At 42.2% G+C, this 22,980-nt stretch overlaps 1 protein-coding gene across 3 annotated transcripts in view; it reads right to left on the bottom strand.

Moving 5' to 3' along the window:
• The window catches only part of ARHGAP26 (Rho GTPase activating protein 26), a 485,399-nt gene that overhangs the window by 295,947 nt on the left and 166,472 nt on the right, over positions 1-22,980 (bottom strand). For all 3 annotated transcript variants that reach the window (XM_065873120.1, XM_065873121.1, XM_065873122.1), the window contains exon 11: positions 18,945-19,023. In XM_065873120.1, the coding sequence (XP_065729192.1) occupies positions 18,945-19,023 (79 nt within the window). The remainder of the gene's footprint in view (positions 1-18,944; positions 19,024-22,980) is intronic.

Below are 22,980 nucleotides of genomic sequence, written 5' to 3'. Positions count from 1 at the left end.
GGAGGGAAGATAGATATCTAAATACACAACTTAAAGCCTAAAAAATGTTCCCTGAATGAATAATGACTGTACATGTTTGGGGGCCTCTGTTCAAATTCTCATATCTATCCTTTGAATTTATCACTACTGATTCATGTTTTAAAACAAACAGAGAGAGAAGGGCCCTTCCATATATTCCCCTCTTATTTCAAATGTACTCATGCCATGTTAAAGTTGCAAGTCATTCTGAACTGAAACACTATGAAATAAAAATCTCTCTAGAAAAGCTGTGTGGAGCTTGTGTCGCAGTTCAAGTACTTTTCCACATTGGAAACCTGAGCATGTGCGAATGACAAGATAATGTGTGAAAGTGGGAGGAATTATTGTGGGGAGAAGACAGACAGAGAGAGAGAGAGGGTTTTGCTGTGTTTAGATAAGCACAAGTCTCCTAAGCAGTTCAATTGCTAAATTCTCTGCACTTCAAGCTGAACTCTGAGTTGTCACGTAAGAGTGCTGGAGGACTTCCTATAAAAAGCAGGGTGCGCTGCAATAAAAGAAGATACTTCCCAATACAGGGCAGCAGGGAATAAGAACAGGGCAGCACAGAAATCTAGATCAAACCAGAAAAGAGACCCTTGTTAGTGAGGAGGACCTGCCTGTCTGAGTGCATTGTGTGCATATATCAGAAGGAGGGCCTCGTTATCACAGGATAATTGTTACAAAATCAAAGCCACAAGGTGAATATCCCTAACATGGGGACCAACATTTTATGATCAAATGGGGGTCTTAGGTGGGGGTGAGGGGGTTGATCAGGACTTTATCTAGAAAAATGAAATAACAAATAATCAAAATAAGCTTCCTTTATATAAGATTTAACTTTTTTTAAAGAAGTTTTTAGAAAATCCCAGATTCATTAGCTTTTACATTCATGACAAAGTTGTATTTTATTTTATTTTTTTACTTTTTATTTATTTTATTTTTGGTTGTGTTGGGTCTTTGTTGCTGTGCGTGGGCTTTCTCTAGTTGTGACGAGCTTGGGCTACTCTTCGCTGTGGTGCACGGGCCTCTCATTGCAGTGGCTTCTCTTGTTGCAGAGCACAGGCTCTAGGCACACAGGCCTCAGTAGTTGTGGCTCACGGGCTTAGCTGCTCCACGGGAGCAGCTCCGGGATCTTCCCAGACCAGGGCTTGAACCCATGTGCCCTGCATTAGCAGGCAGATTCTTAATCACTGCACCACCAGGTAAGCGCCAAGATTTAACTTATTTCACCTGTGCACGAAATCTTAACAGACTGTTGATGAGAAGTAAAACTTTTCAGAGAAGATGCTCTGATAATGCCGTAAGATAGTCTTTAAGTTCAACTTTAACTGCACAATAAAAAATATGGTCAACATTGCATTTAAGAGCCTCATCAATTTTCCCAAGGTCCATTCTTAATTCTTTGATTCAAATCATTCTCATTTCAAGTGTCCAGCAAGTTACCATCCTCAGGTGTTTTCTCCTCATCAGCTGCTAACTGGTCTAACATCCCCAGGTCCTCCTTTGTCTATGACCAGGCACAAGACTCAAAAAGGTCTCAATACCACTCAGTATGACTCAATACCACTTCCGTGGACTTCATAAAATCCTGCAGCTTTTGTGAGATTTACAATTTCCCTGTGCCCTGCTTTTGAATATTTATCTGCCATTCAGAGTGAGACCAGGACACAGACAAGATGTCTCACAACAAACAAAAGTATGAAGGGAGGAGGACAATGGGTTAAGCTGTGACTAATTTTATTACTGGTCTGTCATCAGTTAATGTTTTCAATGAATCATAACCTCTGCTTCCATAGGTAAGCTCCTAACTTCAGGGACTCACATAATGAAAACACAAATACTCATACCCGCATAATTATGCCTAAAGCCGTGCCTAGCTTCATTATGTAGTGTGGGTTTAAGCATTCCCAACTAATCCTCAGTTGTCTTCTACAGTAATAAGTACAAGAAGCCCTCCAGAGACTGTTCTAAACAAATAACTGGGCTGGCTGGATTCCACTCCTTGCCAACGCCAGGATTCTGGCATTCCGAGTGAGCCAAGCCAAGGAAGCAGCAAGCTTTACAAGGACTCACTCTGGGTATGCTGCATGGTGCACGGGGACAGCCTGAGACATGTCCTGGCCAGAGAGACAGGCTTCGAGGACACTAACATCTGGAACCGGTCATCGTCTACTTCCACTCTCCCTTTTAGAGGCCTACAGAGTGTTTAGCGTTACTAACCTAAACAAGGTTCCTACCACAAAACACTGCAAGATGTCTTCTTCAGTACTTCAGTTATTCCTTGGACAGCTTCCCCCAAAGGGTCAAACGAGGACATGCTATTCTACAACGTGTGATGCTGGAGATTTGAACCTGGGCGTTTGCAGAGGATCCATAAACGCCCGTTAATATTATGCCAAAACTTCTTATTTGGATATATTCATTTTTCACATAGTCCACAGTATCCACTGGATTTTTAAAACAGTCTCTCATCTCCCTCCCCTGTTCCAATACCTCCTGTCTACATAATTTTCCTCCAGGCCGATCCCAGTACATAACTAGGAGTTTATATATAGACCATATTTCCTCAATTCTAGACAATTTTTTTTCCTGAAATTGGAATGCATCTCATAATCCTTGTTTATATTTAATAAAATGTCTCCTTCTTGCTCGCCGAAAGTGATTATTAAACTGACAGTGTGCCTCTGAATTGATGTCATTTCAGCTATACAGGAATTAGCCCTGTATCAAATATATCAGTAAACTGGTAAATTGCATGTTCCTAAACAAAGAATAAAAAACCAAAAAGCCTAAGACGGATACTTCAGTGTCCCCATGAGCACACAGGGTGGGCATCAAAACACCTGAAACACAACTGAGCTGATGTCCTATCACCATTGGATACTAGTCAAGTTTCAAGCACTTTCTCAATCTATCCTGAGTGGACTATGTCCCAGATACTGTGCTATTGGAAAAAGTTACTGATCTAGGCAGGAAGACCTGACAAGTTCCTAAGAGGGAGGATACAGAGATCCCAAAGGGAAGCTGGTAGGCTGAACTAATAAGGAAGCTGAGTGTGTTTAGGACAGAAAGAAAAGAGACCTGGGGAGAAAACAGGCCCAAATGAATGACTCCAGAAGGGCTGAGGTTGCATAGAGGGTAATTCATCAACTTGTTAGAAAACACATTATAACACAGAGGAGAGGTATCCTTGTGAATTTTCAATTATAAGAACAAAGGGACTCTACCAGAAGCCAAGAAGGTGGATGTAGGGACTCTGACATCAGGAGCAGAGGAAAAAACGCATAGCCTGATCTGAGCTCTAAATTGGTGAACATTATAATAAGTCCTCAGAAAAAAATCCCATTTATGGGGCTTAACATTCTTCTACTTCCCAGGAAGAGTGCAATTAACAGATCTTGACTACTGTCTGGTAGTCTGTAATAACCACCCGAAAGTCTAGATGGCCTTTCCCAGAGATAGGCTGCAGAACTAGAACATGTAGTGTTCGCAAATCCCTTGTAAAAGCCCCTTTGTTTAAAAGACACTTGCTGGCCTTGTACCATGTGTAAAAGGATAGGTGGAAACATGCCCCTCAGTGGTCCGAAGGTTCTGCAGGAATCTCTTATACCAAACTGAGACAGCTCTGTAGCCCCATCCCAGGTGGACAGTTGAAGCTCACCTTCAGGCAGAGGGAATACCTAGTCACAGCACCTTACAACAAAACTCTTTTGGCTGGTCTCTTGTCAACTGGTACTCCATCGTAAGTCCCACCTCACAAAAAATAAAAAGAATTAAAGGACAGTCCTGTCCATATAAGACAGGCTGCCTCAATTTTGGCAAGTCCTGAAATACTGAACCAGCAGGACACAGACAGTGTCCCCCAGGGTCAGGACTTGAAGGGCCAGCCAGTTAAGAGAGGATGGAGGTGGTGAAACCAGCAGGTGCTTGAAATAGGCTGGCAAAAGCTCCCAACTTATGGGAAATGAGGCTCTGAAGCTATGAAACACCACATCCATAAACATTTGGTGCACAGAGACTCTCTCGCGTGGAGGTTTTAAAAACAAAAAAAGTTGTGAAGTTTAAAACAACTAGCCACTGTAGTGCACAGGACTGGAAAAAGGTATGACAAGAGATGGGAAAAGGGAACTATTTATGGCAGGTGTCTACAAGGGCAGGTGTCTAATCTGTTGGCTTGTTAATTAATTCTCTCAATGCCTACACAGTGACTGTACATACTTTATACCCAATACATGTTCAGTGACGTGAACTCCAGAAGCTCAAAATGTTGAAGAGCAGCTTACGTCCTCTCATGTGTCAATGAAGGAGAGTGACAGTGGGGAGGGACATCCTAGGTGGTACGGGTGCTCAGTTTATCAAGTTACACCACAGCACAACTTCAGTGCACTGGCTGGGGCAAGGTGTTAAAAGCTACATCCTCCTCTCCGTGCCATCTGGCTGCTACCATCTTAATAAAAACACACAAGCAAGTACAGTAACTGCCAAGTGCCAATGGGATCTCTATCATAAAAGGCCTAGGATAAGTTGAACTAAAACAAGGGCAGATTCGCAGACCTTACAATCATGAAGTTGACTTCCTTGGTCAATAATTTAGACTGGGTGTCAATGCCAGACACACAACACTTTGAAAAGAACAATGCAACCAAGTAAGAAATAACATGCAGAAAAAAAGAATCACCTTAAGGATTTCTTGTTTGAACTGGGAATAGAAACTGAAAGGAATAGAGTTGTTCAGGAAAAAGAAAATGCAATGGTGATTCTACTTTTCTGGCAAGCAAAACTTTTTCAAGCTATTCAAAAATTAAAAAAAAAAAAAAAAAAAAAATCACACCACTAGCCTGAGTATAATTGTTCATTGTGGCAGCCACAATAAGGAAAATGCAAGCACTAACCAAAATGAGGTAAATATCGGTATCAACCTAACACAGAAGCCCAATGGTGTGACTGAAAACTACCCCCCAGTGCATGTGTGTACCCTCTCTCCCTCTGCCTCCGGTTCTCTGCCTGTCACCCTCCCTCCCTCTTTGTTTCTCTCACACACAAACACACACTCACTCACTCTTCAAAGTTCGCCCTTTGTATAACTCATCTATAATAGAAATGTTATATTTTATCTCTGGGCAAGCTCAAAATGCAAGCAGACAGTAGACAAATGCACTTAGCAGTAAAGCCTTCCAAAGTCTCCTTCATGGACCCAGACCAAACAATATGCCATTCCTTCACTGGGTATTAAGAAGAGAGAGCTGGGACTTCCCTGGCGGTCCAGTAGTTAACACTAAGCACTTCCACTGCCATGGGCCCAGGTTCCATCCCTGGTCAAGGAACTAAGATCCCACAAGCCGTGTGGTGCAGCCAAAAAAAACAGCAACAAAATGAAAAAAGAGAGAGAGCCCTCCCCCAAATATTTATCCTCATGAAACAACCAGGTCCACGTGAAATGACCAGGTGGCAGTGGACCACAGTGCCCCCTGACAAACTAAGAAACGCTATGAGCGTTTTTCCTTAGCACCTCACATACAGACATCTTGCATGCCACTTCAGAGGATTCACAGACATTACTGTCACACCCCTCCTCTAGTCCACCCTCAGATCCCAGAGTTAGCATCCCTGTTCACCGCATCAGTGGAAGTGACTCAAGTTCTAGCTACCTCCTCACACTTCAAACTTGTCTTCTGTGTCTAATTCCTCTGCTTGTACCAATCCTCTGTGGATTGTGATGAGTACACAGACCAAGTCAACTACACGGTGGGTGGAGTTTAGAACAATCTACTGAACAGTCTTCAACCCAGTAAGAATACTGACTAACACACCTACCCAAAGAAACAGCACACATTCCGTTTATGGCGAGAGTGATAACGGCTCTGGTCCTGAGTCCGCTCACACGGAGGGAAGTATTAATCACTAGGCCTCTGAGCCCTTTGCCAAAAAGACTGGACAGTAGTACACCCTAAGTAGCCCCATCATTCTGTCTGCCAAGATACTTCAATGGTATCTGGAAATTAAACCTCAGGACATTTCTGTGCTTGCTTAATGTACTGTTGCCATGTTGACATAAATGAACAAAACTGGCCTGACAACTTGAGAATCACATTTTTAGCCCCAAGGTTTTTTGTTTGTTTGCTTTTTAGTATTACTATTTTTGCTTTCTTGCTTTATATCCTATTCCAAACTCTGCTCCAAAAAATAAATAAATGTAAGCACATCATACTTAGGTTTTTATAAATCATTATAGTTCCACTGACTATAACTAACCCAAAAGGCAGTCAGTCTACAGTCAGGATGGATCTTGCAAGTCTCTAGACAATGACGTAATCTATGTGCAGGCATATATAAAATCTAAAAGTCTCTGGAATTCACTTTTAAGTGGACAGCTAATTTTTATAGAATTGATGTGAAACAGTATGTTATCTCCTCGAGTCTCATAAGTACTATTACTCTCCCCAGTTTACAGCTGGGTAAACTGAGGTTCAGAGATGTTAGGTAAGTTGTTCAAGGGTCCATGGGAGAATCAGGATTCAAATTCAGATTGGCTGACTCCAAAACCCATGCATTTAACACTTTTCCTCCTACCAGTAAAGTGAACTAGGACAATAGGAATCCACTTGCATACACAGTGAAACCCATTTGTGGAATTACAATAAATGACTATTGCCAACTTCTCGATTGTACCTTATCACTGCAGGTATGTGTGTACATGCACGCATGTGCATGTGTATATACACACACACGCACATACTTTTGCTTAGGGTATATATTTTTTATGTTATAAATAAAGGGCCAAAGTAATCATCTCAGGAAATGGAAGGCTAAGGTCAGCCCTAACCTATCACTCTTAGCTTCTTCAGCGTGGCCACAAGGATGCTAGTGGTCACAGGTTCTCCTTCAGCATGGCAACCTGACCACTAAAAAACATAGCTCTGAGCATAATTATGCATTTTGCATAAATTAAAGGAATGCCAGCAGCAAGGATGGATACATACACACACACACACACACACACACACAATACATACACAAGTACATGGGTATACTAATATTATATATACATATGTGTGTGTTATCTATCTATCTGTATATAGATAGATAGATACACATATGAATCCTAACTTTGTTAGTGCTACAGACAGTATACAACAGTTAGAATATTACAAACTTCTCAACCAATTCCAGATCTTTGGTCTCTAATAAGCCTTCTAACCTGAGACTTTCTCTGATTCAGGACACTGACTTCTGCCACATACCAACAATCACTAAGAAATGGAGAAGAACTCCTGAGCAGCGCGGAAGTAAATGTAGTTAAATTCAAAGCCTGTGGCTAAAAAGAGGAACACACTCCTGGGTATTCTTTTCTTCATTCATTCATTCATTCATTCAAAAAATATTTATTTGACATGGATTCTCAATCAATATGCTCAGCGATATTTGGCCTGAGGCTATTCTAGTACTAGAGATATAGGGAAGAACAAGAACACCAAGATCCTTGCCTTCAAGGATTTCTATTTAGAGGGGCCCAAGAGTGACCAGAACCCAAGACATTCAACAAATGAATTCAACTGTAGAGTACATAACAGAACCCAGCTCAACTCACTGCCCCCCAGTTAATTCAATGAGTCATGAGTGTTTATTATGCACTCCAACCACTAAGCACTATAGGTAAATAATATTAAAGACAGAAAGACTATAATCGCTCTCTGCCATAAGTAAGTCAACATCCTCCTGAGATGACAACACACACAGGTATGAACTAGGTGGAGAAAGTGCCAAAGCCAGGTATCATAATCCATCCAGATGTCTGGCAGAGCCAACAACCACTAAGAGAAATATGGCATTCATTTCTGCAAAGTAGTTCCAAGAGGGAAAGTTAAAAAGTACTCCAACATACTTCAACACTAAGCATCCCCTCCCCACAAATAAAAAGACAAAACTAAAAAATCCACGTCCGTTTACGCCAACAATGTTGATGATTTCCTTAGTCTGGCGGAAGTAAAGCTCTCTTAAGATTTATGGTAAAAGCAAAACTAATTAGCAATGATTAATTATAAGAGGGCATGTTTCTAATCTGAGGAACCTTAGCTCAGCTTCTGGCTCCCCTCACCCCCTTCTCTTTTTGCCTTTAAAAATAGAAGTGAAGATGGGGGGAAGCTTGCTTTTCTGGGCATTTGGTCAAGACCACACAGCACGCGGGAGCCATGGCAGCTGGCCAGGGCCTGGCCAGGGCCACTCTCCTTCTGCTCGGCCTTTGGCTGTAACCATTAGACCACACGTCTGTGCTATTTTCCCAATGACCAAAAGGAAAGATGTTTAAAACCATATTAGAAAGATGGCTTTACTTTTCGGATTTGTTTACTTGTTCTGGTGTTTTCTTCCAGGATGGTGGGCCAGGATTTTGGGGAACACACCTATAAAGAATGCAGTCACAATGGTATCATGAGCCTTCCTAACTTGACCACACTGGAGCCCGATTCAGCAAACCCAAAGATAATCTCACAAAAAATGCTTACCTTGTTCCACACCTCACCACAACCTAACTCGCAGACCTCCTAATATTCAAAATGCCTCCAAATCCTTCTTCCGTCCATATATTTCTAAAAAATACCACCCTTGACTTAAATCACTAGGAAATATGACCACTTTCTGGCTTTTAGGGTATAAGAGAAGGCTGCAGAAATAGACCTAAGAACACTTCAATCATTCTTCAAATGAACAAAGTCATTCAAAAAGAAACCTCTCTTTTATTGACTGCCTTTCCTGCAGAAGAAAAAAAAATTGAAACTACTCCAACCATAATGTCCACTCCCATGAATCCCTGCCATGATATCTGAAAGAAGGCCAAGAGTAATTGGTGCTGCTGTGAGATGCAGGGGGTCCCACTACGGAATGTCTATTAAGACCATACCTCTGGACGCCTGCTGATGGTAATGTTCCTTTAAAAAGCCAAACCTCTAAACTGTTCCAGGTTAAACGAAACTAAGGAGATGTGACATGGTGGAAACCTGGATTAGAAAAAAATATTTTAGTGGGCCAACTGGCAAAATTTGAGATCTGTGAAACAGATAATAACATTGCATCAACGTTAATTTCCTGGTTTGATAATTATACTGTGGTTATGAAAGATGTAACATTTGGGATACCTGTGTAAAGGGTACTCTGGAATTCTTTGTACTATTTCTGTGACATTTTTATAAGTCTGAAACAATGTTAAAATGAAAAGTTAAAAAAAACAAGCTAACACACAAACACACACACACACACACACATACGTACAGCCTCTGATAAATTCTTGACTTGCAAAAACATCATCCTGCAGATAGAGGGAACAAAATAGGGAACTTTTAATTTGGCCTTAATTCTGACACAAATGAAAAACTAACTGGCGACAGAAACCTTCAGAGTTAGAGCCTCGCCTATGCCAACCTCTTCAGAGAAGGTCAAGCAGTAGTTAACCTAGGCCACAAAAATGGAGGAAAGGGGCTTCCCTGGTGGCGCAGTGGTTGAGAGTCCACCTGCCGATGCAGGGGACATGGGTTCATGCCCTGGTCCGGGAAGATCCCACATGCTGCGGAGCGGCTGGGCCTGTGAGCCATGGCCGCTGAGCCTGCGCATCCAGAGCCTGGGCTCCGCAACGGGAGAGGCCACAACAGTGAGAGGCCCGTGTATCACCCAAAAAAAAAAAAAAAAAAAAATAGGTAGATGGTAAAGTACATAACGAGGATTTCATTACACCATTGTTTGTAATAAAAATCTGAAAACAACCTAAATGTCAAAGACTGTCTACTAATCCATGTTAAATCTATACTAACTCAAAAATTTTACAAAACAGAAGAATTTATTTCTAGATGTACAAGTACAGGAATAAATACTCAGAGAAAATTCTAGAGGGACACACACTACACGTTTAACTCTAGAGAGGGACTTCTCTAGAGCTAAATGTGGCTAGGAATGAAAGGTTCCACAACCCAAGTAACTAATGCCAGTGACAAAGGAAGAATGAGAGATGACTGAAAGAATAAACGTGACTCACAGGGACCCTCTCCATTATTACTTTTATTTACTAACAAAATTAGCACATGCTGACTGTGAAAAATTCAAACAATTCAGAAGTCCTTCTCACAATGAATCCTACACCCTCTGAGATTAAACTAAAATAACAGAGACAAAAATAATGACAGGAGAGTAAAGGAGGACATGTTATAACAGGGGCTCAAGCCTAGAAAGGCAGCAGTGTGGAGATGAAGCTGACAGTGATCTGAGGCTTGCAGAAAATGCTAAAGACAAGCAAAAGGGCCTTTATGTTCTATGTAGACCCAAAAAGTGAACAAAGAAGTGAGAATATTAAACAGTGGATCTGTGCAGGTCGATAAAGGTAGGTGGGGAATCACCAAGAAACAGCTTCAGTTTAGAACGCATCACACCAAGCCAATACTTTCATTTTCCTTAGGTTCATTCATCTGATTATCTGACAAGTGGATACTAAACACTTACTCTGTGCCAGACACTATGTATAAAAGATACAAAAACCTTTAAAAAAAAAAAGTGACAATGGTCTTGTCCTCTGGAAGATGGCTATCCGAGCAAGAGGACCGATATTAATCAAATAATCGCACTAACTGATGTACAAGTATAAGCTGGGACAAAGGCTTGGAAGTCAGGAAGAAAGTCTCTCAAAACATCTTTGCAAAGAAATGGAGAAATGGGGCCCATAGACAGCATACAAGGGTCCATGAACTTCAATGGCAGGGGGAAGAAAATAAACCTTTATTTACATTAGCCTCTAACTGAAATTTAGCATTTCCTTCAAATATGAACGTGGGAAACAACCACATTAGTGTTAGCAGTATCTGCAACTTTGTCCCCAGTAGAAATCACAGATATTTCATGTGTTACTGTTGCTGCAGGTAACTTGAAATATTATTTATAGAAGTTGTCAGACTGCCCTCATATCTTATTATTTACTGTGGTAATAAAGAAGTATATATTTATTATATCACAATTGGTTTTAATATTTTGATAATTATATTTCTATATATTTTTTCCTTTGTAAGCCACATGTTTTATACATTTAAAAAATTACTCTGAGAGGGCTTCCCTGGTGGCGCAGTGGTTGAGAGTCCGCCTGCCGATGCAGGGGACAGGGGTTTGTGCCCCGGTCTGGGAAGATCCCACATGCCACAAGCGGCTAGGCCTGCAAGCCGTGGCCGCTGAGCCTGCACGTCCAGAGCCTGTGCTCCGCAACGGGAGAAGCCACAACAGTAAGAGGCCCATGTACCACAAAAAAAAAAAAAAAAATTACTCTGAGAAAGGATCTAGAGGCTTTACCTGATTGCCAGATGCATCCATGGCACAAAAAAAGATTAATGGTCACTCAGCTAAATTCTGGTACAAGTAAGTGGATATGTATCTAAATGAACTATACAATCAAGGAATTCAAATAACTTCCAATCTACCCACACAGTCTCAAGTAACGGAAGCAACATGGTTTGCGAAGGAAAATAACCTCAGTCATCCTCAACCCCTTCCCTTAGTTTTGACTCTAGTTTTTCAACAAGTATTTGCTGAGTGCTTACGCTGGGCCAGCCGCTGTGCTCGGCAATGGGGAAACTGCAGCAAACAAATGAAATTTCTATTAATGTGGCCCTTCCTCATCTTGGTATCCTCATTGTTCATCAAGGTAATTGGTGGACAATCTATAAATGTTTGCTAAATGCTGAGGAAGCACCACCAGTGTATTATTAAAGTGTAAGGTTCAAGCCAAAATCTTCTGGCCATCAACATTTCCATTTCTTAGAAGAGTTTCATCAACTCTCCATCACAAAACAATTTCACCTAACCTCCTCTTTTCTCCTAACTTGTAGCTCAGGCTCCTCAATTAACTATTCTCTGATTTTCATGAGAAACTGTTCTTCTAAAGGACATCTAACCAAAGGGAACAAGGAAAGATGTGAATATTACTAAATTTCTTTTAAGACTTGAGCACACTGGTGTGACAGTATATGTACTGCTATGAATTCTACCTATATAAAAACACACACATGATTCAAAGATGAAGCTTGCAACCGGCTTCTTAACTCAGTAAGAGAAAAAGAAACACAAACAAGTAACATGGAGGTATAATCCAATTTCCCAGCAGCTTGGGGCTGAGTGGGGGTGGGAGGTGGGGAAATGGAAAGTAAATTAGGAACCTTGCTTTCACACGCTTCATCAGTTCACTCTATGTGACATTACAAAGAGAGCTTTCACAAAACGGGCGGAAGTATCCTTCCAAACCACCCTTCTACTCAGAAAGAAGTGAGACCTGCATCACCACACAGGAGCTTAGCAATTCCACCCACACCTTCCTAACCATCCATACGCCTTTGATTGCTTATTTTACTAAGAAAGGAAAATGTAAGCATCAGCAGTAGAGTGATAAGCTGAGCCTGGCATACAACTGGGATTACAAATTACCAGGCCTGGGCCGCATCGCAGCAAATGAGGCTAAAGATGACTTCACGCTTGTCCAACTCATAGCCTGAAAGTTCAGACTGACTGCTAAATGAAATTACATTTTCCATGCTAGTGAAAGCAGTTCCTGCCCTGCACTCTGGCGAGCCCGGGCAAGGTGGGTAAGTAAACTCTGTGCTTAAATGAGCCAAGTAATTTAGAAACGAAGCTAGAAAGAGAATCCAGGTATCCCTGCCCCTGCTCTCCAAGAAGATAATAGTAAGAACTAACTTTTAAAGAGCACTTCACCATGTAGAGGCCTTGTGCTAAGCACTTTACCTATAGGTTGGTCCTTACAAAACAATCTTATAGAAAGATACTATTGTCATCACCATTTTGTAGGCAAAGAAACAAGCTCAGAGGGACCAGGTCATTTTCCAGGGTTAGAGAGCTATTAGTGGTGAATAGGAATTTAAAGCCAGCCTGCCTGAGCCCACATTCTTAACCACCATGACATTCTGCCTCTGACCACGGGATCTCATCTGAACAGTCATCAATCTTATTTTTTCCTTTAAAAAACAGCTCACTCTTTTGGATATCAGGTGCAGACTGTAAGATGCAATGCAACTGCCCATTTATTCTATGAGTTCTTTAAGAACTCACGGACTGGAACTTGGGCTTAGCAGAGAAAGGTTGAGAGAAGGGCACACTTTGTTCAGTCTCAAAGTCCACAAGGACTAAAATGGAAGATTTCTTTAAAATGGACGTGAGCAGTAGGAAGCCATGCTGTCTTGTCCACTTGCTAGAGTAGTGGTTTTTCCTTAGTCTCCCCGTTTTTCCCTTCTTCCATAGCAGAAGCCACAACAGAGGAGTTCCACTTAAAAAGGATGGGTAGATGCCATTCAGCTAAGACTTCCTAATAATTCAGCAGTGCATAGGTTGTAGTAAAAGGAGCACAGAGCTGGGAGCTAGGAGACCTGGATAACTGACCCAAGATCAACCACTGACTGGCCTTTTTAGTAGTGTTCCCGCTTATATAAATAAGGGCGTGATACTGGCCTGGCTGTGGGCTTCATTCTGCTGCAGTTAGGAGGTTGAGCCGTATGAATTCGCCGATATCTGGCCATTTTTGACTTACAAAAGTGGCAATTTCATAGCTTCAAACGAATATATGTATTTACACACAATCTTTGATGCTAGTTTCTTCCCTCTTAATTTAATTCCACATAATTCTGGCATCTGCCAACTTTCTAACTTTCTGGATGTCAAAAGAGATTCAAGTACTGGCTCAAAGTGGAGAAATATTTAATTTTACTAAAGAATCTTTGGGTGTGAAGGAAGACTAATACCTCTAAAATAAGGAGGTGAGAGAAGCACTTCCAGACACACGCCACTAATCACAGCTACGGGAATATGTGGGAACACAGTTTAAAGATTAGAGTGGTCCAGGTTCTGAGACTCCAGGTTACCCTATTAGTCCCAATGACATGCTGAGTCATCTTTCCATATGGGGGAGAGAGAATAATAAATACATCAGGTTGGGTGTATACATGTTGGTAATGACGGTAGACTGGTACTGATTCTAATCTGCTTGTTTAATTTAGTGAACATGCTATGAGCAATATACAAAGAGAAAAAAAAGGAGAGAACTTCAGTTATAAGGAGCCAAGAGAAAGGAAATTTGCTGTCTCTAAAATTTCTCCTGGTTGCAGTGTTTATGCAGCTTGAACTAAGGTTCTGTGTCCCATTAAATATGGAAAGTCTATTCTCAAGCCTGAGACAGTGCCCACAGAATATTAAAATGAAAGCTTATGTGGCTGGAATGGTGACTCTATAGCTTGTCAACCCAGATTTAGTAGAAAGTGAAGAAAATCCAGCAGAATCATTTCAACATCTGTAGGCCTTTTTTCTTTTCTTACCCTACTGCACTAGCTAGGACTTCAAGTACCATGCTGAATAAGAGTGGTAAGAGTGGACATCTTTGCCTGGTTCCCATTCTTAGGGAGAAAGCATCTAGTCTTTCACCATGAAGTATGATGTTCAGGGTAAACTTGTGGTTTTCACTCCTGGCCAAGTATCAAAGAACAAGCTCTCTGAACTGAAAATTTAATGGAGTATAGATACCAGAGTTGGGAGAAACTGTGTCATTTTTGTCTACCTCATGTCTACTGCCCTTCCTCACATAACAATACTTTGATTTCTCCTCAGGGGAAGCCAACCTTCCTCCACCGTTTATACAGTTCTAGTGCAGTGGGCGGGTGAGTCACCTCTGGTCAATTCACCTATCCCATCCTCTAGTCCAAGTATTTAGCCCACTAAAATTCAAATATGGGACTTCTTTGTAATTATTAGGCAAAGCTCTCTTTCTACTATACTTAGAGACCAGGGATATCAGGCCATGACTGAAATTTGGCCTTCTACCGGTTTTTATAAATAAAGTTTTATTGAAATGCAGCCACACTCATTCATTTACATATTGTCTATGGTTGCTTTTGAGCTACAAGAGCAAAGCTGAATACCTGCCATAGTGTCTATGCAGCCCCCAAAGCTTAAACTACTTACTATCTGGCCCATTACAGAAAAAGTTTCCTGGCTCCTGTTCTTGATAATAAGATGTAAGCCTGGAACAGTTAGGAAGCATATCACCACTACATAGAAAGAACCTCTTGGAAATGAAGCCAATACAAAAGAAGAAACCAACTCCAAATATTATGGAAGCCCCTGGATTCAGATGGGCCAGAACTACTATACCCCAATATTTTTCAGTTATGTAAGCCAATGACTCCAGCTTTTTCTCAGACAAATTTGAATTGGGTTTCCTTCATTTGAATTCGAATTCATCACATGGATCAAAACCATAATGCTCATTATAGAAACACAACTCTAATTTCTTCCTCCATTACATATCCATCAATAATAGAAAGACATTTGACTTTTCTTTAGACTAGAATGTCACTGGGTGCTAAAAACTGTAATTTATTTAACAATTAACTAAAACATTGTAAAATCAACTGATTTGGGGTTCATTTACGGGTTTTTTTCCCAACCAACCATCCTGAGGTGTTATTGAACAATGCAAGAACAAAAAGGGTGGAAACCAAGACTACCAACGGTTCCAAAAAAAAAAAAAAAAAAAAAAAAGAAATAAAATACCCAACACTTAATAATCAATCACAGAACAACCGAGCTGTAAGTATAAAAACAAAAGATAGGTGCTGCCATTAACATCTCCCTGAAGTAAGGGAAATACTCTAAGATCAGCTAGAGAAAGAGGTTTCTGCTCCCTTACCAAAGCCAAAACTCCCAAGGGGACAGCATTAACTAATTAGGGAGATGGTGATTAAAGCCGGAGCTGCTCATTGTCTACTGGGTATATATCGCCGGTAACACTCCCTAGAGGCTCTCAGCAATGGGAGACAAAATCAGGCCTAATATTCCTGCCAATAATACTGTCATCACATTTCTCTATTTCTCTGTCTTTAGGAAACTTAAAAGCACACGGAGGTGTGGTTTTCAATGCAAACTCTATGTTGCTGAGAGGAAATAAATTTATATTATGTTTAGAAAACAATTATTTGTGCTTAAACTTGTTTTAATGTGCACATTCTGGAGCAAGGAGATGTCTCTCTCAACAGCACACTTTCCATCTGCAGAGGCCAGATGTTAATCTACGGGAAAACTAAGGTGGTTAGTAAGAAAACCAAGCATATGCAGACAGAAAGCAAATATCAAGTGGTGGGAGAGGGAGGTGGGGAGGCTTAAAACGCAGTGAGTGGAGCAGTTTTAGAACTCCAGCTTATCGGAGGGAACACACACACACACACACACACACACGCACACACATACACACACACACAAAAGTGGGTTTTTCACTCATACGAAGAATAGTATGCCCTGACAGGATTTTTCTTCCTGGGTATTTCCTCCCCTATGAGTTGAAGAAACATTCAAGAGAGTCAGAGAAAGTACGGTAAAAATGTACTGAGCGAGGACTCTTAGAAGGCAATTTGACATTTTACCTCTATTAAAGATGAAAACCAAAGACATTTAGGGCTAGATATGGGTTCTAATTCTAGCTTTGCCACTGTGGTGGAAACTGTGAGCCACCCCACAGTTTCTATTCTTCCTCCTTGAAGTGATAAGATCCCCTGGGCACTGGCTGGGCCCATGGCTGCCTATGTTCAGCCTACTTTTCCCATCCTCCTTGGTAGATATATGTGGCCATGTAATTATTGGGGGGCCCACAGAAGTGAGGTTTGCATCTTCTGGTTCCCAGATGCTCTCATCTCCATTATCTGCCTGGAAAATGGAAATGAATGGAACATGGAAAGCCATGGGTTGAGGATGGCACTGATACCAACCAGGGTTCTTGGCCTTCCCCAATCAATAGAAATTGACTAGAGGCCAGACAAGAAATTCAGGCAAGGCTTTATTGGGTCCACTGCTGCAGCAGGTGAGGGGGAGTGAGAACAAGTAACAAGTCCCTGAGGGGTGTCGAGATTGCTCCTTATATGGGGTGAGGGTAGGGGTGTGTCCAGGGGTCAGGCTGGAGGGGTAGCTTAGGTGGTTTGCCCACCCCTTAGGTGGTGTTGTGTGCAGGGGGCATGCACAGTACCGGGCTTTTGCTCCCGACCCCCTGCTTTTGCTCTGGGTTCTTCAAAAGTGGCTGTAAGGTTTTTGGCCTCTTTTTATCTTTTGTCCAGAATTTGCTCTAACTGCGCATGCACCCAGTTATTTTCAGTCCCTTATAGTTTCTTTGTATTTTGTTGCTCGAGGAGAGGTGTGTCCAGGTGCAAGCACTGCAGCAAAGGGCCCCAGGTCCCCAGCCTGTCTCAGCACAATGACCCTGTTAGGCACAGACTGCTCACTTCTGAACTCTGAGACAGAAATAAACCTCTATCTTATTTAAGCCACTGCACTTTCAAGTCCCTCTGTTACAGCAACATAGCCTGTACCCTAGTAATATAGCCACTTACAATCTGTGTAACTTGGGGCAAGTTATTTAACCTCTTCTAAGTTTCGGTTTCCTCATCCGTGAAATGGAATCATAACACTTACTTTGTAAGGCACTAAGAGGAGTAAATGGGTTACGAGAAGTCGTGTGCCAAATCTGTGCCTTACACACAACTAACGGAAGCTGACAACAGCAAAGACATGAAGGACTACTTAGGAAACTGCTTCCAAAGGCCTATGACATCAAGCAGCTATTGTGCCCACAAAGCCCCGAAGGTAGAAATGTGTATCTGCTTTTGAGAGAGCTATCAAAAGTTATCAGTAACAAAGTATTCGGGGAAAATCAGGGGTATCCTGTATTTTAGCCCAGCAGAAGAATTAAGATTAAATAATGTTTAATTAACTAGAGTTTAGCAAACTGCACCTAAATCTTTAAATAGTTCTTTAAATCTTGCTCTGTATTATTAAATGTTATACAAACACTAGTTATTTGCTTATGCTTAGTTGCCTGTATTGAGTTCCATGTTTGGATACAAAATACCTGAGTAGAAAATGACATGAATCGATACAGATCACCTAACCAGGGTAGGCTAAGAAAGAGACACACAAATGAACTGGAATCATCTATACTGGACACCCCACTTGATGCACAGAGTTCTACAGTCAATAGAGGCTATGCATGCCTCATGTCCCTTGCACACACTTCCCCCTTTTGACAGTGCCTTCATAAGTGACCATTATTGGTCCAATTACTAGCCCTCTGACAATGTGGGTTCTTTTTATCTTTTACTGATAGGACGTGGTTAGACCGTACTCTTACAACTTCTATAACCTTGAGATATGCTGAATACTGGGGTTGAGATCCTTGGCCGCAAATTAAGATGACTACTGTGACTCTAGGGACTTCCCCCAAGGTTTTTCCGTGCGTTTCTCATGTCACAAGATGCACAAAAACCACAAGATTACATCACCCAGCAAAGACTAGCATCTCTGAAATGGGAGCATGGATCACATTACTAGGCTTAACTCCTTTCGTGGGCCCGGGTAATCCCACTGCTTATAATGGGATGTGAGCCAACTACGGCAATGGGAGGCTGAACCAGAGGGCAATGAGTAAAGGTTCTGCACCATCTGTATATACTTTTATCATCATCAAACCTGTTAAAATGGATCTGAGGTAACGCTTTGCGCTGCACTTTGTGGAGGCATCGATAGGTATTCAGTAAGCCAGACTGGACTGTGCTTCCTCTAAGAGTCCTCAGGGTGCTACAATTGCCTCGGTGAAGGGCGGGGGGTGGGGGTCTCTGGTGTGGTGTCGTGCAGGACCCATGCCTTAGACTGAGAGGCCAAAGCTTAGGAGTTGCATCTACACAGAAGCGGTGTCAATATCCACAAACATCAGTCCAGGAATTAAAAAAAAAAAGTCCCTCTGGTACATTGGTCTCAAGAGCCCAAGGCTTTATTTAGAGCAACGGTAAAAATCACTGCACTAAGGAAACAACAAACAACTCGGGACCTTTATTCTTGCTCTACTTCCCTGAATTGTTACTTACAGGTTCCCTTCCATCCATGGCTTCCATCCAGAGCCTCCGGTCCTCTTCAGACAATGCCTGCATGGTGATAACTCCAGGCCTGCGGAGAAATGAGGACACAGATGTGAACTCAGCGCCACAGGTAGAGAGATCCTGATGAAGGTGAGCCTTAAAGAGACATCTAAGTGACCGAGTGAGAGCCTGCTGGGGTTGACGGCACAGAGAGAGAGAGCACCCCTCAGCTCTTCAGAGCCACCTTCCAGCCTCAGAAAGCAAAGCTATCACCCCCAAATCCCTCTCAATAAGCCCACCTCCCTCAGGGAGATGGGAGGAAACACAGAAGACAGGACTCTACATACAGGTAAGGGACACAGAGGAGTCAACTGATTCCCTTCGGCGTTTGAGATCATATTCATTCCTCTTCTCCAAAATGCTTACTAGGGTACTTTACTCCCAGTAGGAGTACAATAAACACGTTCTTAAGTGAAGAGAATTACTGGGCTCAATAAAAAGAGGGGGAACATCCACGCTGGAGGGATCCTGGTTTAATATCTAGTCCAATGATTCTAAACTGCTTTTGACATGAAAAAGCCTTATGGGGGTAATGGGTGTTATAATTATGATTATACTAAATGTATACAGCATTTTTAAGTGAATCTTTACCATGGCAGATGCTAAGGTCTTCACATGCATTAGCTCTTTTCACTCTCTCCTTGAAATCTGCTTGTTCTTTCAAATTGAGCACAAACCCTTCAGAAAGCATGCACACAATATCAAATGGTGTTTGTTGCGTACCCCTTACACATGTCACACAAGAAGAGGTGTGTGCCACAAACATGAACTTGGTAGAAGGGGCTACAAGCCCTCTTAGCTCATTAATGCAGGAGTTCTTGAGTTAGGGTCCACAGATGGGTCCCAGAGAGTCTATAAGCCACCCTCCCCCACCAAATGTGTATGTATTTTTCTGGACAAACAATTCAAACTGCAACCCACAAAAAGTTAAGAATTAGTGACTCAAATCCTCATCTTTAAAGTTTGAGAAAGCCTAAAAGGAAGGCCGAAGTCCCCTGAGCAAGAATTAAGACTGCAGCACTGCTCAGCATCACAGAAGAGTGTACACACACACACACACACACACACACACACACACACACACACACACAGAAACGAGCTCCGCGATGCCCTGCGCAGCACAAGCCTGGGCCCACAAGCACCAAAGCCTGTTTATTCAACCCACCTATAGTCACTGTTCCTGGCTTATTTCCATAGTTTCAATGAATAGGCTAGATCTATTAATACTTATGTTTAATGTATTTTAAATATCATATTTGTTTCTTTTCAGTCATCATCCCTCAACATCCCTGAAGAAAAAAAGTTTTCAAAGATGTGAACATGTTAAGTAGAGATGGGCCGGGGATGAGGGGCACTGGGGTGCGGGTGTGAGTGCGTGAGGTGGTGAACGAGGTTGGGGGGGGGGGCAGAGAGGGAGGAGCAGTGGGGGAGAGGGGGGTAACAGGTGGATGAGAGGCAGGTGATGGGATGGACGCTGATTCCCGAGAGGGCAGTCACTCCCGTGAAGGCCACACTGCATGCTGGCACCCAGACACAGTGACTCAGAAGACACAGTGACTCCCTGAACCAGCCAGGACACTCCCTCTTCTTCTCAGAAATTCTCATTCTCAGGCCCAAGGGCCCATTTCCCACCACTATCAGCACACCCAGTGTGCCTGACCCACTGGGTATCTGCAGACTGCTGGCAGCCACAGCCCTACGGCCGGGGGCTGGGAGGACTGATTCTACTTTTCCACCTTAAAGCCAGCCACACACAAAGCTTTAACGGCTTTGAGATAAAAAGTCTACGAAGCTGCAGTCCACTGTGGAACTCTAGTCCCTGGGCCTGGACCTCTGTGTGTTGTTGTGCCTGGACCCCTGGCTTCAGAATCATGCATATGAGGTGCCCAGCCCAGCCCCACCTCACTGAACCTGAACTTTGGGGCTGGGCCTGCGAACTTGGATTTTAACCATCTCCCCAGGGGATCCTGAGGCACAGTTAGGTCTGAGGCCCCTCTGCCCACCCAGACGCCCCCCTTTTTCCTTCCTGTTCCCCCCACACTGGAGAGCAAAGACGCCCTCCTCTCCCCGCTGGGGTAGAGCTACTCTCTACATGCCAATGTGTCTCCAGTTCATTTCCTGCTAGGTATTCACCAGCAAACAGTGAGACCACAATAGCTGCCTAGCAGACCAAGGTCTCAGGAACTTCGCAGATGTCACATCAGCTTCATGGCACACAGTGTGAAATTTCTACCCAGAGCCACAAAGAGGAAGTTCAGACAAACTCAGAGGCTGTGAAGGGTGGGCCACTTGGCCTTAGCAACCAGGAAAGTCAACAGGATTTGTTTTCATTTCGAGAAGAAATATCAAAATATACATTCTTTTCCACATGTGGTTTTGTTCTCCTTTTTTATTGTGTGAGGGGGTGGTGGAGAGCTGAATAAAGTAGATTTGACACACTTGATTCTAATCCTATCACCCCAGGTTCAGAAAACTTTCTCTTAGCCTGGTGTATGTACATCTAGATCTGTATGTACTATCCTTTCTAGGCATCTAGAAAACACTCAGCTTCAAATTTCTTTTCCTTTGTTATACCTTAAACCACTATTACATAAATCTCTTATGTGTGTAATTCCTAGAACCAAGGTAAATGTGTCAACTTTATTTTGGAATCAAGCAGTTAACTTCCTTTCCATATTTACCATCCCTATGCCCCTACTAACCACCATCCCTCAAAACAAAAGAAAACAAACAAAACTCTCAATGGCCCTACACGTTCCATGTCAGTCCCTGTAAGACAGTATGCTTTCATTCAGGTATCAATTTAGTTCATTTCTGAAATGCATCTGGCTTTTCATAACAAAAGTGGAAAGAAAAAGAGAGGGAAAGAGACAGAACTCACGAGGTGGGAGTGTGGAATGAGAAAAGGAAAATATGACACAATAAAAGAGAAATGGAGTAAATGACCAGAGCTCTTTCCAGCTCTGCAAAGAATTGTGACCCTCAGATATCGAGAACAAACTAGTGGGTACCAGAGGCGAGAAGAGTGAGAGGGGGGACAAAATAGGTGAAGGGGATTAAGAGGTACAAACCACAAAATAAGTCATAGGGATGTAACGTACAGCACAGGGAATACAGTCAATATTTCATAATAACTTTGTATGGTGTGTAGTCTATAAAAATATCAAGTCACTATGTTGTACACCTGAAACTAATATTTTAAGTCAACTATACTTCAATTTAAAAACAAAATTGTGACCCTATCAAACAATATAATAAAAGAACTACAATAATAATAACCCAGCACCGTGTGCCAGATAGTGTGCTAAGCATTATCTATTAATTAATTCATTTCATCTTCACAGCTACATCATGAGGGAGGTATACTCTCATTATCCCATTTAGCAGATGAGAAGATCAAGGCTCAAATAGGTTAAGTACCTTGTCCACAGTTACAGAGCCAGGATCTGAACCAAGCAGTCTAATGCTTTGCCCTCAAGCACAAAGCCACGGGAAACGTTGGAGATACTGTGGCCCCCAGAGAGCTCGTGTTGACCACCCACGTCCCTTGCCATCAAAAGGGACTAGACGCTCCTGCAAGGCCTTTAGTACGCTCCTGCAAGGCCTTTAGTGAGCTCCTGCCTGGGATCAAATGAGGGCGAATGATAAAGAGCTCTGTGAAACCTAAAGTGCTTCCTAAATATGAGGGCTCAGAACACCACTGTAGGCAAACAGCCAATCCAAAAACAGGAATCCAATAATGGCCAGTGTGACTGTGGCTTACTTTCTACAGCAGTCGTTCTCCACATTTTTTTCTGCCTCTAAATACCCAAGAGATGGAAAGGCAATGAGTTTTGTAAAAGAACACAAAAAGCACTAATCACAAAAAATAAGGATAAATTGGACTTCACCAAAATAAAGAACTTCCAGTCATCAAAAGGTACTATTAAGAGAGTAAGATGTTTGTGATTTTTATCTCCAATGAGATGAATATCCAGAATATGCA

This window comes from Phocoena phocoena, chromosome 3, assembly GCF_963924675.1.
Source record: "Phocoena phocoena chromosome 3, mPhoPho1.1, whole genome shotgun sequence".
In the NCBI taxonomy this organism is placed as follows: Eukaryota; Metazoa; Chordata; class Mammalia; order Artiodactyla; family Phocoenidae; genus Phocoena; species Phocoena phocoena.
Note: the sequence above shows the minus strand (reverse complement) of the source record. Positions and strands in the feature narration are given on the sequence as shown.